The sequence below is a fragment of the Ochotona curzoniae genome, unplaced genomic scaffold, assembly GCF_017591425.1.
Source record: "Ochotona curzoniae isolate NIBS_2020 unplaced genomic scaffold, NIBS_Ocur_1.0 scaffold_4506, whole genome shotgun sequence".
Classification (NCBI taxonomy): domain Eukaryota; kingdom Metazoa; phylum Chordata; class Mammalia; order Lagomorpha; family Ochotonidae; genus Ochotona; species Ochotona curzoniae.
Window position 1 is genome coordinate 25,633,644 of NW_024467119.1, and position 15,783 is coordinate 25,649,426.

The window sequence follows — 15,783 nt, forward strand, 5'->3', positions numbered from 1 at the left end:
GAGTTCAAGTCCTGGCTGTTCCATTTCCAGTCCAGCTCCCTGATATTGTACCTGGAAAGGCAGCACAAGATGGAACTCCTGACTTTAGCTGGCCCAGGCTTGACCACTGTGGCCATTTCAGGAGTGAACAGGAGAATGGAAGATTTCTGTCATTCTAGCTTTCAAATAAATAAAATAACTCTTCACATACATATACATATTAAAATTTATGAAGTTCTAAACCTAGCTCTGTGATTTTCTCAATACGTTAACTCTCACTGTCCAAATCTTTTGCAATATGGATAGTACCTACGCTGGCTCATGAAAACTCATTAGTGTCTAACAAACAGCAAGTGCTCCATACTACTTGCCTTTATTGTTACTGTTATTATCATAAGCATCACGACTTGACACATGGCACTGTAACCATTGCTATGCAGAAGCAGAAACACAAGACACCTGCTCTCAAGATTACACTCTAGTGCAATGGATCTGGCAAGGACTCAAAAAAGACCAGCAGGACTAAAGAACTGGAGTGCAGAGGAAAAAGAATTTTCATTGCATTGTGCAAGGCTGCTGACACGGGCCCTAATTAATAGGCAGACCACTAAGAGGGCCTGCAGGCTGCAGAAGGGACTACATGGCAGAGGCACCAGGAATGCAGGCCCAGTCCTGGGAAGCAGCAAAGCAATCCACACAACACTAGTGAAGAGGTCTGGATAGATGTTGGGGTTACAGCCAACAGGCAGAGGCAAGAGGCGGACTGCAACCATTTAGCTGAGGGCCTTGCATGTTAGGGTGAAGTCTGCACATTTATACAGGAAGAAAGAGTAAGCTGCAGCTAAGTGACTGCTGCAGTGAGAGCTATCTGAATGGAAAACCCCAGGACGAGCAGGCTTGAAGACAGAGAGAAATGCTGGGATCACACTGAGCCAAGACATCGGTACTATGCATTTGAACCAAAACAAGTACACATGCTAAAACTATATGCTAGGGCCTGGCGCGGTGGCCTAGTGGCCAAAGTCCTTGCCTTGAATGCACCAAAGTCACATATGAGCTCCGGTTCTAGTCCTGGCAGCCCCACTTCTCATCCAGCTCCCTGCTTGTGGCCTGGGAAAGCAGTTGAGGATGGCCCAATGTGTTGGGACCCTGCTCCCACGTGGGAGACCTGGAGGAAGTTCCTGGCTCCTGGCTTCGGATTGGCATAGTACCAACCGTTGTGGCCACTTGGGGAGTGAATCATTGGATGAAGATCTTCCTCTCTATCTCCCCTCCTCTCTGTGTATCTCACTTTGCAATAAAAATAAGTAAATCTTAAAAAAAAAAAAAACCCTATATGCTGGCTTCCCTTCAGATAGTATAAATCTTATGCCCTTTTATTTATTTCTTTAAAAAAAAACCTGCTTGCTGTATTTCTGGTCTGAAGGAGGAATTTAAAAGAGTACAAACAACATCTCTTTTCAGATTTCATTTATGCCACAGTAAGGCCTGCAGGCTAATCTGAGAGATGAGGCTGAGATAATGGGATCTAAATTGCTCTGAACAGTAAATGAAAAATAGACTTTCTTGGACAGAATGGCTACTGTGGCATGAACAGACTGTTTATTTTTGGGAGGGCTGGAAGGTTGATGACTAAAGGTAACACTGTGAGTTCTGGAAAGAGAACATCAGAGAGAGGGTGCTTTGATCTGAGAGGCAGCAGGTGCACAGCAAGGTGACAGGCCAACAAGAAGAACTGGGGAGGGCAGGAGCATTCCAGAGAGTGGGGAGTGCACAGCTCTGTGATGATGCCAAAAGGCAACACATCTCAGTAAGGTTGCTACTCAAGAAGAGTATATGGCCATGAAGTATAGGAGCAGTGTCACCTGACATGAACTGGAAGTTGTTCCTGTTCACCTTTGATTCTCCTTAATTGCAGCCAAGCATCAGGAAAGGTCTAATAATCACTGCAGATGAAACTCCACAACAGTAGTGGGAAACAGAAAGTGAGCTGGAATTCATGCTGGGGACGCAGGGCAGTGGCCTCCTCCTGCACCTGCTTCCTGGAGAGGCTTCCTAAGTCAGCCACAGGCAGAGGGATACACCAGGTACCTGGTCAAAGGAATCTGACTTGCCCTTGGTCACAGCAGACAGGGGGACCATCCCTGCTCCTACCCTGCCTGTGTGTATCTCACACACAACACACATACCACACCTAGAAAACCTGGGAACCCAAGTGTACACGGGTTTGGTCTCTGTACATGAGGGAATGCAGATGATATAAAACCAAGTGGTCAGCAAAGAGAACACCCTAAACACTTAGGAAAGGGCAGGACAAAACCAAGGCCCCCGCCTGTGCACACGTTAGCAATCATCACTGCAGGTTACATAGCAGTTGGCACACTCTTCAACATTTTTATTATGTGAAAGGGACTCTGAACCATCCTTTGGAACATCCTGCTTCCAAACTTCAGGAACCATCACCACAAGAGATGGAGGCTTCTTCATGTCTTTAAGCTGAATTCCTCCTTCTCCCAGTTGGACTCTCCACAGCCCTGTTCTGCCCTTTGCCATGAGCAGGCAACAAACAGGCTGTGACCTTTGAACTTTGGCTTCTGTTTCTATACTGCTTTTGAAGGAAGCCTAGTTCCTTTTGGAATGTCAGAAAACTCCTCTCGGGAAATCAGGCCATTGGAAAGATCGTAATATATTTAACGCCACATTTACATTTTCTGTTATCTCCCTCTCTATATATCCACTCACCCATCCATGCAATTTTCCTTTTATCCATTTAAATTTTTCTTTTTGCCTTTCTTTTCCTGTCCAGAAAAAGATCTGTATACATATACAATATGTTACTTCCCGTTAGTATTAACTTAAATTGTCATTTTCTCTCAGCAGGTGAACGAACTAGCCATCAACAATGGGTAGCTTCAAATCTCTGAACTTTTAACAAAACTGGAAAAATAACCATGATCCTTAATGCTTCTATTTATTTCCTACAAAATAAAAACATGTGATTTACTTGACACTGACTGATTTTGGAAACTGTTCGATAGAAAGCAATCTTTCAAGGAAAAACTTATATCCTGACCTATAAACTATTGTGATCCTTTTACATAATCCAATTTTCTTAAAAAACAGACAAAGATGGACAAGAGTTATGTGTCTTTGTGTATCAGGTGTAAAAATGGCTAACCTTAAACAAGAAAACAAAAGGACACAAAATGGGAATGACATTTAGAAAAAACACAAGTGAGAAAAGACTAGTACAGTTTATAATTACTTCTTGTTAGTAATCACAGATTCAACATCAGAAAAAAACAAATGATATTCTTACGTATTCATACCTTGTCTATTTGTCATGTCAACTGCTCCAAACCTTCTCAAGAAGTCGCATAGTTTAAAAAAACAAAATAACTTGGTACCATCTAAAACTATTTCACTGGCAGAGGTGGTACTTTTTTCTTCTACAAGATTCACTTATTTGAAAACAGAGTAGCAGAGTAGCAGAGAGCAAGAGGGAGGGAGAGGTTTTCACAGCTCACTTCCCCAATGGTCATAACGTTGGTGGCAGACTGGAGACTTAAACCATTCTCTGCTGCTTCCCAGGCGCATTCAGAAGGGAGCTAGATCAGAAATGGACCAGGGTACAAACTGGCACTTGGATACGGGAACGCTGGGGTCTTAAGCTGCAGCTTAACCCACTGTACAATACTGCCTGCCTCCAAATAATAAATTTGAATATCGGCACTAAAACAGCCAATCACAAATTAACAAGCAGTTGTATCTGGTAATACAATACAGTGACATGGTGTGCTAACTTGTGGCAGGATGAAATACTAAGCTACAATTGTTACTTCCCATTGCCCTCTATAACCACAGCTAGCTCCAACTGTCAGCTGAAATGCCACACTCCACCAGGATTTTTAGCAAGACAAGGCTCGCTGTTCAATCAAGTTGTTAAAGGCATTGACAAAACCCCAATCGGTTGCTGACCTTGCTGGAGAGGCTGCGTATTTGTGCTGGGGTTCTGGCTGGCGGGCGGGGTGGCGCTATTGGCTGTCGTGGCAGTGACAAGTCGCACATAATGAAACTTGCTTCCAGGCACTTGGATCTGCTGGACATTGGGAGCGGTGGCCAGAGGAATGATGGTCTTAAACTGGGATGTGCTCACTCCTCCAACAGTGATGGTCTGGACAGCTGACTTTACTGCCTGTAGATAATACAACACAACCCAGCTTTTGTTAATCTGGACTTTGACTTTCCCCAGCTTTTAACTTACAGCACTTGCCCAAGCAATAAAATGTGCTCCTGTATTTCATCAAAGGCTGTTGAAAGGAAATCCTGTTCAAAGAGAAAGACAGAGAATAGTAACAAATAAAGGCATGAAACCAAAATTAATGAGCTCCACTTTCCATCTCTAGCAAACTTCTTTGACAGTCCAGGTCAGATGACTTGCTATAAAGAAATTATTATTTAATTTGCAAGAATCAACTTTGTTAATATCAGGGAGAACTAGTAAGACATTTTAAAATTATAGAGTTCCAGAATTAAGTCCCATATTCAACAGAAAGAAGACAAATTTTATTTCTACCCACCAAGTTAATTATAGCATCTTTATATTCCCATGCTCTCCAAGTGAAACTCCAAAGAAAAGCTCATCGTACACCCTAATTAAGTCTAGTCAACTCTGAAAGGCTTATAGTACCTCGGAGGTACAAAGTATTAATTATCACATGGGCAGGAAGCCCAATTTGGTCCAAAGTTAGCCCAATTTTGGTTGTGTAAGGAAAACTAAACAGTTCTGGCTGAATGAGATCTGAGGCAATATAATCATTTCCATTAATTTTAATCCTTTCCTTCGGTCCGACAGAAAACAATGGGACTTCCCAGAAAGCTAAATACAACATCAGGCAAAGCAAAACAAGAGTCTCTTGACGACCTTAGTGCATATTTGCTGACTGCGCTGCACTATGTCATACAAAGGGAAGGGCCACAAGGTACTCTCAGGCTGCACAGCATTATTTGTACACTGGGACAGCCTTGTAACTCGTATTCACACTGGCAACTGCAGCTACACTGTATAAAGAATTACATCCCCACCTCATCTTACAAAAAGTCTTCCTACTAAAAGATAGTGACATATGATGGAGGAAATACGTATTTACCATGTAGGAAATAATGTATGAAAGATAAAATCTGATACTTCTTCAATTTTATAAATGCCCAGGAGGAAACTAAAAGTGCTATTTTGTTCAGATCCTGTCTATAGTTAAAAGATTATTACTTCAACATAAAGTCACTTTCATACTAGGTTGGGCACCCAAAAATAAATTCAAAATAAAGGCAGCATTGGCCTTAACAGCCACTGAATTACATGAAAATAGAAAGAGTAAGAAATAAAATGTATAACTATCCAAGCTAGTGAAGAAGCAATTAACCTAGGGGACAAATATGTACAATGGAACAAAAGTTGGTCTCTTTCCTCAAGAGGGGGAAAAAAAATGTAAGCCTAAAGAATTAAAATGCTTCAAATGTAACAGACACATTCACTTGGTATTTAACATGCTTATAGATTACTTGATTGAAACCTAGCACTTAAGCAGACATTCTTAAATAGATGTATTGTGGTACCAGTCTAGGGGGTAAATAATTTTGATTGTTATACTGTTTTCTGTCTCTTCCTTTAAAACTGATTTTTACTGAGTGGATTTAAGTATAGACATGAAGAAATGGAATACTTAAACCAGCAAAATGGTCAGTACAGTGAGTGAATTTTAGGGACAAGGGCAGCTGGAATGTATTCGTTTACAGGAATCTCAAATGCAGTACCATTTTATTCCCGAAGACATTCATGGTGAATCTGCTACTTTAACTCATCTGATCTTGAGCTCACCAACTGCTACCACACTATTGCTCTAGGCTTGCTATCTACATCTTTGACTCTTCTGTAAGATTTCACATATGGGCCCAGCGTGGTGGCCTAGCAGCTAAAGTGCTTGTCCTTCATGCACTGGAAGTAAAACTCCAAAGAAAAGCTCATTGTACATATGGACACCGATCCCAGCGGCCCTGCTTCCCATCCAGCTCCCTGCTTGTGGCCTGGGAAAGCAGTCGAGGACGGCCCAAAGCCTTAGCACCCTGTACCCACATGGGAGACTGGGAAGAAACTCCTGGCTCCTGACTTTGGATCAGCGGAGCTCTGGCCACTCTGGTCACTTGGGCAGTGAATCAATGGACAGATGATCTTCCTCTCTGTCTCTCCTCCTCTCTATATATCTGACTTTACAATAAAAAAAATTCACATATATTAGAAATTGTATCATAGTTTTCCTTATATGTTACAATTGTTTCATTTAGTGTAATACCCTCCAGATTCAATTATGTGGTGGAAAATGGCAGAATCTTATTTCTCTAGACTGAATAATATCTATCTAAATAGATATTGTTGTTCAAAGAATATGGAATTAAAAATTGTTTATTTTGATATAAAAACTTTGAAAACCATTTTAATAATATACATTTGCATGTTCTAAAACTTTTGGAGGACTCTTGTAAGTAAAGCCACATATTTATATCACACAGCTTTTTTATCTGTCAACATTTAGATTTTTCATATCTTGACTACTGAGAATGATGCAATGAACATGGGACAGAAGATAACATTGTAAACAGTGATTACATCTTTGTTGGTGGAATCCCCAGAGGAGGGACTGCTGGGTCACATGACAGCTCTATTTCTTGTTTCCTAAAGGAACTGCCACCTCAGTGTCCATAATGGCTGCACCCATCTACAGTCCCACCAACAGTGTGAGGAAGTTCTTGCTTCTCCCCATCCTCACTGGCATTTATCTTGTGACTTTTTGTTCAGACCATCCTTGTGAGTGCAAGGTGATGTCCACTGCGGTTTGGACTGGTGCGTCCCTAGAGCTGAATGATATTCAGCATCTTTTCATATCTGCTTTTAGGTCTTATTTGGAGAAATGTCATTCCAGTGAGTTGTACGAATGCCTTCACAGAATTGGGATATGAACTCCTTATCAGATAAATGATTTGCAAATATTCACTCGTATTGTAGGATATGATCATTCCATTTTACTGTTTACTTTGTTGCAAAAAAACTAGTTTGATGCAGTCCCGTACATGTTTTTTTTGTCTTTGCAGCCTGAACTTTTGGTGTGACATCTCAAATAACATTGGAAAATGGTCACAATGCTGGCTCTTTTAAAACTTGTGGGCCTGGACTGCAATGTTCACCAGCTCATACAAGGCCAAATGGAAGGCCAGACTACGCCGGGCACTGGCCTAAAGCCCACACTGGCATGTGTGAGAACTAGGTCTGGGAGTGGGTCAAGTGGAAGAACTTGGGAAACTCTGTTGGCAAGTCACAGCTCCCGCTGGTGAACACGTGGTCCAGACCTGGGGGTTGGACAAGCTGGGCGAAGTAGCTCCAACGGCTGACCAATGTGTGAGTTGGTAATAAAACGAAGTAGACTGGGCTGCACCGAGTTAACTTAGCCCACAGGAAAAATCAGAAATCAGGATGGAGCACAGGTCATGCTGAGCTGGGCTCTTGCACCTACCGGTCTGCGTGAGCCAGGGATGCTAAGACACAGTGTCTTAAGGCAGGGGTTGGGACAGGTGAGGAGCTGTGCCAAGCATAGTCAGAGCAACCACTGGCATGTGCGCGATGTATGGCTGAGAACAGGCCTGGTTGGGGAGCTAAGGGAACACTCGAGCTGGGTTGGGGTTTCCACCAAGGGGGCGTGGGCTAGAATGGGGGGGCTGCATTCTTATCAGGATACGGTTGCAGTCTCCCTTGGCACAAGTGTGGATTGGGACTGGATGCACCAAGCCAGGCCAGACTGCAACACCCTCTGGTGTTCTGGAGGACCAGGGCAGATGCAGGATGGACTAGGCTAGGTCTCAGCCCCTACTGAGCCATGTGTGAGCTGTATGTGAGCATGGACGAGCCTTGGCTGGGTTGAAATATCCAGCAGTAAGAACCAGATTGGGTTGAAGGTCAGTCAGGAAAAAGTCCAAAACAGGCCATGGAAAGTTTCCCACTGGCATACTTTTGGCATGGGCCAGGGGAAGACCAGGCTGAATCAGTACACGTCATCCACTGGCAATCCGAGCACTGGGACAGAGTGTGGGTCGAGCCAGGTTTAGTCGCGACAAAAACCAGTGCACATTATGAAATGCCAAGGTGAGGTTACCCGTAGCATTGGATGTGACCACCGCACCCAACCAGCACACATGAGAACCAGGAAGGGAGGGGGCAGAGCCGGCAGGGGAATAAGGGGTGGTTCCCTTGCTGGACAGCTACTCCCACTGGAGAGCATGAGCTGGGATGGGGGCAGAACAGACCAGGCAGGGATACAACACCTGTGGGTCTCATGTGGACCAGATCAGGGAAAAGCCAGGCTGGGCTGATTATTCCTACTGCTGTAAACAAAAATTAGAGTGAGTGGGGGTTGGTTGGGCTTAGCTGCAGCATCAGCTGGCAAAAGCTGGCACTGGGGGCTAAGCCTGTCAAGTTAAACCACAGAACCACCTGGAGAGCGCATAATCCGCAAGTAGGAGTGACCTGGGAAGGAAATAGTGGGCTCCTCCCTCTTGGGTTACTACATACACTGGAAGGCACGAAAACCAGGACAGGGGCTGGGGTGGCTAAACAGAGAGGCACCCAATAGCATGTGTGTGGGCTGGAGAGTCGGAACAAGGCTTCAATACCCATTGACATGTATGAGAGCAGAAGGGGATGTGGGACAGACTGGACTAGTCTGCCACACATACTGGCAAACCAGGGTAGAGGGTGGGTCTGGTGGGGGTTATTGTGGGTTGCTCGACTAGGCTGCAGCTCCCACTGGTTTGTGTGAGGGCCGAGTATGTGCTGGGCAAAGTCAGGCTGGACTGCGGCACGCACTGGTTCCAGTGGAAGTCAGGGTTAGAAACAAAACAAACCCAGCAATAATTGTAACCACTAGCTAATCAGGGCAATGGACTATGCCAGGCCCTGTGCTTGCTAGCACATACAAGAATTTGGTCTGAGAACACCTCAGATGGTCTCTTTGGGGATCTTTCCAATTGAACTGCCGGACTCAGAACCCTAACCATCAAAAGACAGAGGACAGAACAGGTCAACCAACCATCTCAGCTATATCTTGGCAGCGAAAAACTGGGCAAACGGAGACTCTATGATGGGTTATGTCAATCAGTGGATTCTTCAAAGACCTCATAGTGCTTGGAGTGGTGAGATTGGCAACGATTTATAACTGTTGAACTATCAAAACCACTTTCCTGTAGCCCTTGAACCTTTTTACCCTAATTAACTTTGTAACGATTGTCAAAATATAATAAATAAAAAAAAAGAAAACTACAACAAAATCCACAATACACATTTATACACAGCACTTAAACCACAGAAACTCGCATGCAAAGAGTAAATCCTGACAATAACCAGGAAAAAAAAATACACAGAAAAAATAATTAAAGACTGCGGTAGCCATTTTGGCCAAAAACTATGTAATCCAGAAAAGTTATAGCACGTTATCTTTAAAGCACTGTGCAAAACCTCTCAACTTCTTCACTCACTGAAAATATTTTTCAAGAAGAGTGGAAAAAATGAGAATTTTGTGAAGAAAGAAAAGCTGAAAGAATGTATTATCAGTAGTCTTTGATTAAAGGAATTACAGGGCCCAGTGCAATGGCTCCATTGACTAATCCTCCACCTCTAAGCGCTGGGATTTCACACGGGTGCCAGTTTGTGTCCCAGGTGCTCCACTTCCCATCAAGCTCCTTGCTTATGGTCTGAAAAGTAATGGAAGATGACCCAAAGCCTTGGGACCCTACATCACTGTGGGAGACCCAGAGGAAGCTCCTGGTTCCTGGCTTTGGATCAGCTCTTCTCCAGCTGTTGAAGCCATCTGGATGGAAGATCTTTCTGTCTGTCTCCTTTTCTCTGAAAATCTGATCTGCTTTTCCAATAACAATAAGTAAATCTTAAAAAAGAAAGAAAATATTACAAACATTTTTTAGAGATGTTTGATACCAGCCTGACAATGGGACCTACACAAAGAAAGGAAGTATGTTAAGACATAGTTAAAAGGAAAGGAAATAATGTTTTCTTATTTTTAATGATTTTAAGGGTTATCTGGAAGTGGATTATGGGGGCAGGACAATGTGGTGCAGTGGGCTAAGATGTCACGTAGAATACTCTCATCCTGTTTTGGGGTGCGCCTAATCTCTACTCTATGTCCCCTTCACTACCCTGCCAAAGTGCACCCTGGGAGGCACTATTTCATGGCACAAGAACTTTAGCCTACGCTGCCCACTTGCAATAACCAGATGATATTCAGAACTCCTGACTGTGGCTACCCAGCCCTGGCTACTGAGAGAATCTGAGAAACAAACCAGCAGATAAAGATCTTACAGGGCCCAGCATGGTAGCCTAGTGGCTAAATTCTCGCCTTGCATCCACCAGGATCCAATATGGGTGCCAGTTTGTGTCCTGGCTGCTCTGCTCCCCATCTAGCTCATGCTCGTGGCCTGGGAAAGCAGTAGAGCATCGCTTATGTGCCCACATGGAGACTCAAAAGAAATTCCTGGCTCCTAGCTTCAGATCTGCTCAGCTCTGACCAATGTAGAAATCTGAAGAACAAATCAATGTATAGAAGATCTTCTCTCTATAATTCTGCCTTTCCAATAAAACAAATCTTAAAAAAAAAAAATAAATTAACTCCCCCAAAAGAAGAAAGAGTTAAATAAACAAAGTACAGCTGGGGACAAAGAAAACAACTAGGAAGTTGAAAGATATAAATCCAATCTATGAATAATTAAATATAAATGACCTATATTCTGATATTAACCAGGTATCTAAGAGCATGGCCATATTTACTTGCTAATTCCAACAGTCCACTGGCAAATTTAAAATTTTACATGGAAATAATATAATAATGAAATATGTAAATTGTGAAATTTTTACTTTCTTTTTAAACGTTATATTCTTATTTTTATTGCCCTACTGCCTTAGGTCAGATATGCAGAACTCCACCAGGATTCAAATTGATTATTCTTTCTTGTTACATTATGAAAGTGTCCTCCTATTTGTTTTAAGGTTTTCACTTTTTAAACCAAAATGGAGGTTAGATATTAACAAGAATTTTCTGCATGTACTGAGACTCATAAGATTACTCTTATCTGTTAACGTAAATTAAATAAATAGTTTTTTTAATAGATCTTTAAATGTTAAGCCACATTTTTTCTGAAACAAACTGATACGGATATGAATAAAAGTTGAGAATAAAAGACAGATTGAAGGTGAGAACAGCTTTGATAATATTTTTAAAAAGTAAATCAAGTAGAATCACATTTTCTTTAGTTTAATTCTTATTTGGAAACCTAACAAGTATTTTTGTTTACAACATATTTATTTGAAAGGCAGAGTGACAGAGAGGGTGCCACGGACCCTCCGAGTCCTGCTTCACTCCCTGGATGAATGCAGTAACTGGGGCTAGGAGGGGCTCAAGCCAAGGGCTTGGAACTCCATCCAGATCTTCCTGGTGAGCCGTGGGGGCCTAGGTGGTTAGGATACCTTCTGCCAGCTTCCCAACTACATTAGCAGGGATCTTGATCAAAGGAGGAGTTTCCAGTTCTTAAATCAGCATTCATATGAAATACCAGTGTGCCAGCAGAGGCGTAACCCATGACCCCGGAACACTGGTCCTAAGCCTTACAAATATTATATAAAACTGAAGGTTAGAAAGTATATAATACACAGGAAGAAATCCTCCTTTACGAAGGCAACTGTAATACAAAATAAATACTTGCTCCCCCACACTGAACCTGGTAACAATAAACTCAAAGACAAAGGAGAAGACAAAGGAGGGATAGAGAATGGCCTAGACCTATACTGCAAAGCAAGCAGAAAACCTAGTTTCAGCTCTCCAGGCTTGGACTATACACAGCACTGTGAACACAGCCATCTCTCAGCAGTCCAACTGTAGCGTCCTCTGGAGCGCCAGAGGAGTAAAGTACCTCGCAGTAGAAAGGCTGCAGACTCAAGGACCTTCTGGATCACAAAATCAAGCCAGGGGCACAGTGGAGGGATGTCACGTGGGGGTAAGCAGAGGAGACATGGAGAGCCTTAGGGGGATTCAATGGGGGGGGGGGGTCACAGAATTGGGGCTTTCTGGTGTCATCCAACAACAGCAAAGAACAGTAGAACAGTACAGTGAGAGCTACTCCAGTGGATTCAAGGCAGATGGGGGTGGTCAGATTTGCTGGAAGGGGAGTAACAGCAAGTGCGTGGGTGTCCTTCTGAACTGACAGCCTGAGCAAGCAGGGTGTCAGCAACTTTTTTTTTAACTTATTCCTGACTTTTGTAGGATACCCAAAATGGTGGCCAGTATCATTGTCTTCCACTTACTCCTTTTCTTCTAACACGCACTATTCTGTGGTCGGCTCTGCTCTACCTACAACCGCATGCACTCCTTGGGCAGTTTCAACTAAGTACAGAACTCAGTCACCACGGTTATTCAGCTTCCCCATGGGCACCCTCCTCCAGATGATCAGTGGGTACTTCAAGACAGGCCCAAGAACTAAACATCTGTCTACCCAAACCAGCTATTTCTTACGCATTCTCTTTCTAACTCGAGAGATCTCTAAATTTGGCTGAGACTTCAACAGTGAGAGCTACAAATGATAAACCTGTCCATACCTTATGTAAAAAGAAAGGCAAGACATGCATGGCAGACTTGTAAACATACAGGATGTTAGAGCTTCCTCACAGATTAGGTAGAACAAAGGCAGATTCCCCCAGGAACCCTCCGATGCCACGTGGTTGATACTGAGTGAGGAGATGCCAATGCCTGAATGGTAAGCTGCCAACGCGTTAAGATAAAAGCACTCTTGGGCCCAGTGCGGTGGCATAATAGTTAAGGTCCTCACTTTGCACGTGCTGGGATCCCATATGGTTGCCAGTTCTAATCCCAGCGACCCCACTTCCCATCCAGCTCCCTGCTTGTGGCCTGGCAAGCAGTTGAGGACCGCCAAAGGCTTTGGGACCCTGCACCCATGTGGGAGACCAGGAAGAGGCTCCTGGCTTCGGATTGGCTCAGCTCCAGCTGTTGTGGCCACTTGGGGAGTGAATCACCGAGCGGAAGATCTTCCTCTCTGTCTCTCCTCTCTGTATATCCGCCTTTCTAATAAAAATAAAATAAATCTTAAAAAAAAAAAAGATAAAAGCACTCTTACACGCCCCTTGGAGCAGGCCTCTAAAACAGGACAAAATGTTCTCAGGAGAATCTGACACGTCCTCAGAAACACGCAGATACAGCCTGAGCCTAACCTGGAACATTTGGCAAAAAACAAGATGCAGGTAGCTGTCACAACGGCACAGATTCGCAAGCTGTACTTGTACCAGTGGTTTCCCATCGGCCAAGGAAGTGCTGCAGAGGAGCGGAGACATCTTAAGGGGCCCCTGTCAAAGACATGTGCCTTATGGAGTTAAGATATTTATCAGAAACAGGATGGGCTCAATTTAAGAGGTGACAGCTACAAGGGAATTGCAAAAGGTGGTGGGAATGTACACCCTAGCTGAAAGGAAGCTGGGTAATGTGGACAACCCGCCGGGGATATCCCAAAAACGACCCTAAGGTCACACCTCTGAAAGTTCACATTTGTATACCCGTCACACAGAGGCCACTGGCAGCCAGATCACAACAGTCCTAGTCAGGTAAAACTTATTCCTTTCTCCACTAATCTTCCTTCTGAATCTAAAGTGGAAAGTGGGAGAAGGTAGCAGACTGCATTCCTCCTGCCTGCTATAGATCCCTGAGCTACACAGATAGGCCTGCCAAGGGGCAAGAGAAGGCTCCCATTCGTGCTGGCCTGAACTTCTCATACTTAATCATCAGGATAAGGTCTGTTCTTTTCTGTTTTTCTTTGAAGGGTAGAATGAGAGTGAGGAAGAAAACCAGAGTGATATATTCTGACTGCTCACTCCAGATGCCTGCAGTCGCAACATATTGTAGGAAGGCAGAGGCCAGGAACTCCATTTGGATTTCAGATGTGGGTGGCAAGGACACAGGTACTTGAGCCATGACCTCCCAAGAAGGTGAACTGGAAGTAAAGAGTAACCAGGATTTGAACGAAGCACTCTAGTACAGAATGTGGGTGTGCCACTTAACCTACCATCCCATGAGGCTTATGCCCAGGCTCTTTTTTTTTTTATTTGGAAAGGCGGATAAACAGAGGAGGAAAGACACAGTGGAGGAGAGACAGAGAAGAAGATCTTCCGTCCGACAGTTCACTCCCCAAGTGACTGCAATGGCTGGAGCTGAGCCAATCCAAAGTCAGGAGCCAGGGTCTCCCATACCGGTGCAGGGTCCCAAGGCTTTGGGCTGTCCTCCACTGCTTTCCCAGGCCACAAGCAAGGAGCTGGATGGGAAGCAGGGCCACCAGGATTAGAACTGGCATCCACATGGGATCCCGGCACGTACAAAGTGAGGACTTTAACCACTATGCTATCACACCAGGCCCTCAGGCTCATTCTTAAGAGCTATGAGTGAACTCTTTTTTTCTTTTTAAAGATTCACTTATTTTTATTAGAAAGGCAGATATATAAATAGGAGGGAAGGCAGAGAGGAAGATTTTCTGTCCAATGGTTCACTCCCCAAGCAGCCACAACGGCCAGAGCTGAGCCAATCCAAAGCCAGGAGCCAGGAGCTTCTTCCCAGTCTCCCACATGGGTGCAGGGTCCCCGGTCATTAAGTCACAAATCTCCTTCCAGCACATCTCTTTTCCCCTAGTCCCTTGGCTACTAGCCAAAAACCCAAGGTACTATCAGCTACCTTGGGATTTCTCGACCCTGATGTACACTTCAGAATTTTAAAGTATTAAGCCAAAAACCAGGGCCCAGCCTAAAGATTCTGGTTTACGCGGGGTGGCAGGAGCCAGCCATTAGCTTTTGGTGCTGCTGTTGTTCTGAATATTTATTTATTTTTATTGGAAAGGTAGGTTTAGAGAAAGAGATACAAAGAGATATGAAGAGAAAGATCTCCGTCTACTGGCTGACTCCTTAAGTGGCCACAATGAGAAGTGCTGAGCCAATCTGAAACCAGAAGCCTGGAGTCTCTTCTGGGTCTCCCACATGGGTACAAGGTCCCAAGGCTTTGGGCCACTCTCCACTGCCTTCCCAGGCCACAAGCAGGGAGCTGAATGGGAAATGGCGCACCTGGGACATGAACAGGAGCCCATTTGTGATCCCGATGCATGCAATGTAAAGATTTAGCCACTGAGCCATCATTCCAGACCTGGCTTTATCTTTTTAAGAGCTCCCCAGGAGCTGCTGAAGTACAGGCAAGACTGAGGTCACCAGGCTACCTGGCCTTGCCCAGAGTTCAGGCATCCCTACCCCCAACCACCAGCACAACGCTTCAAAAACGATTTTCTTAAAAATGGAAATCTTCTATGATTTAGAACAGTGGTTCTCAATCTAGGCCACCCATGTGAATCACTTAGGGGCACTTAAGAAACCCCTGGCCCTAGGGCCAACTGCAAACAGATGTATACACAGTTTCTGGGGTTAAGAGGCAGACAGACAGCAGGATTTATTAAAGCAACCGAGATGATTCTGGAGTGTTGATAAAGTCGAGAAACACTGACTCGGAGGTGACAGGAAGCCGTATCAATCTCCAAGAGCAAGCAGCCCAATCCAAACTCCTTTGAAGATAAAGAGATGTTCTCTCCAACGTTAGCATCCTGGGCTCCCACACCAAAGTGATGCAGCTCATATGAGAGGGCCACACAGACATATGG

At 44.1% G+C, this 15,783-nt stretch overlaps 1 protein-coding gene across 4 annotated transcripts in view; it reads right to left on the minus strand.

Moving 5' to 3' along the window:
* Positions 1-15,783, minus strand: part of LIN54 (lin-54 DREAM MuvB core complex component) — a 69,256-nt gene that overhangs the window by 18,616 nt on the left and 34,857 nt on the right. For all 4 annotated transcript variants that reach the window (XM_040966738.1, XM_040966739.1, XM_040966735.1 and 1 more), the window contains one exon: positions 3,958-4,174. In XM_040966738.1, the coding sequence (XP_040822672.1) occupies positions 3,958-4,174 (217 nt within the window). The remainder of the gene's footprint in view (positions 1-3,957; positions 4,175-15,783) is intronic.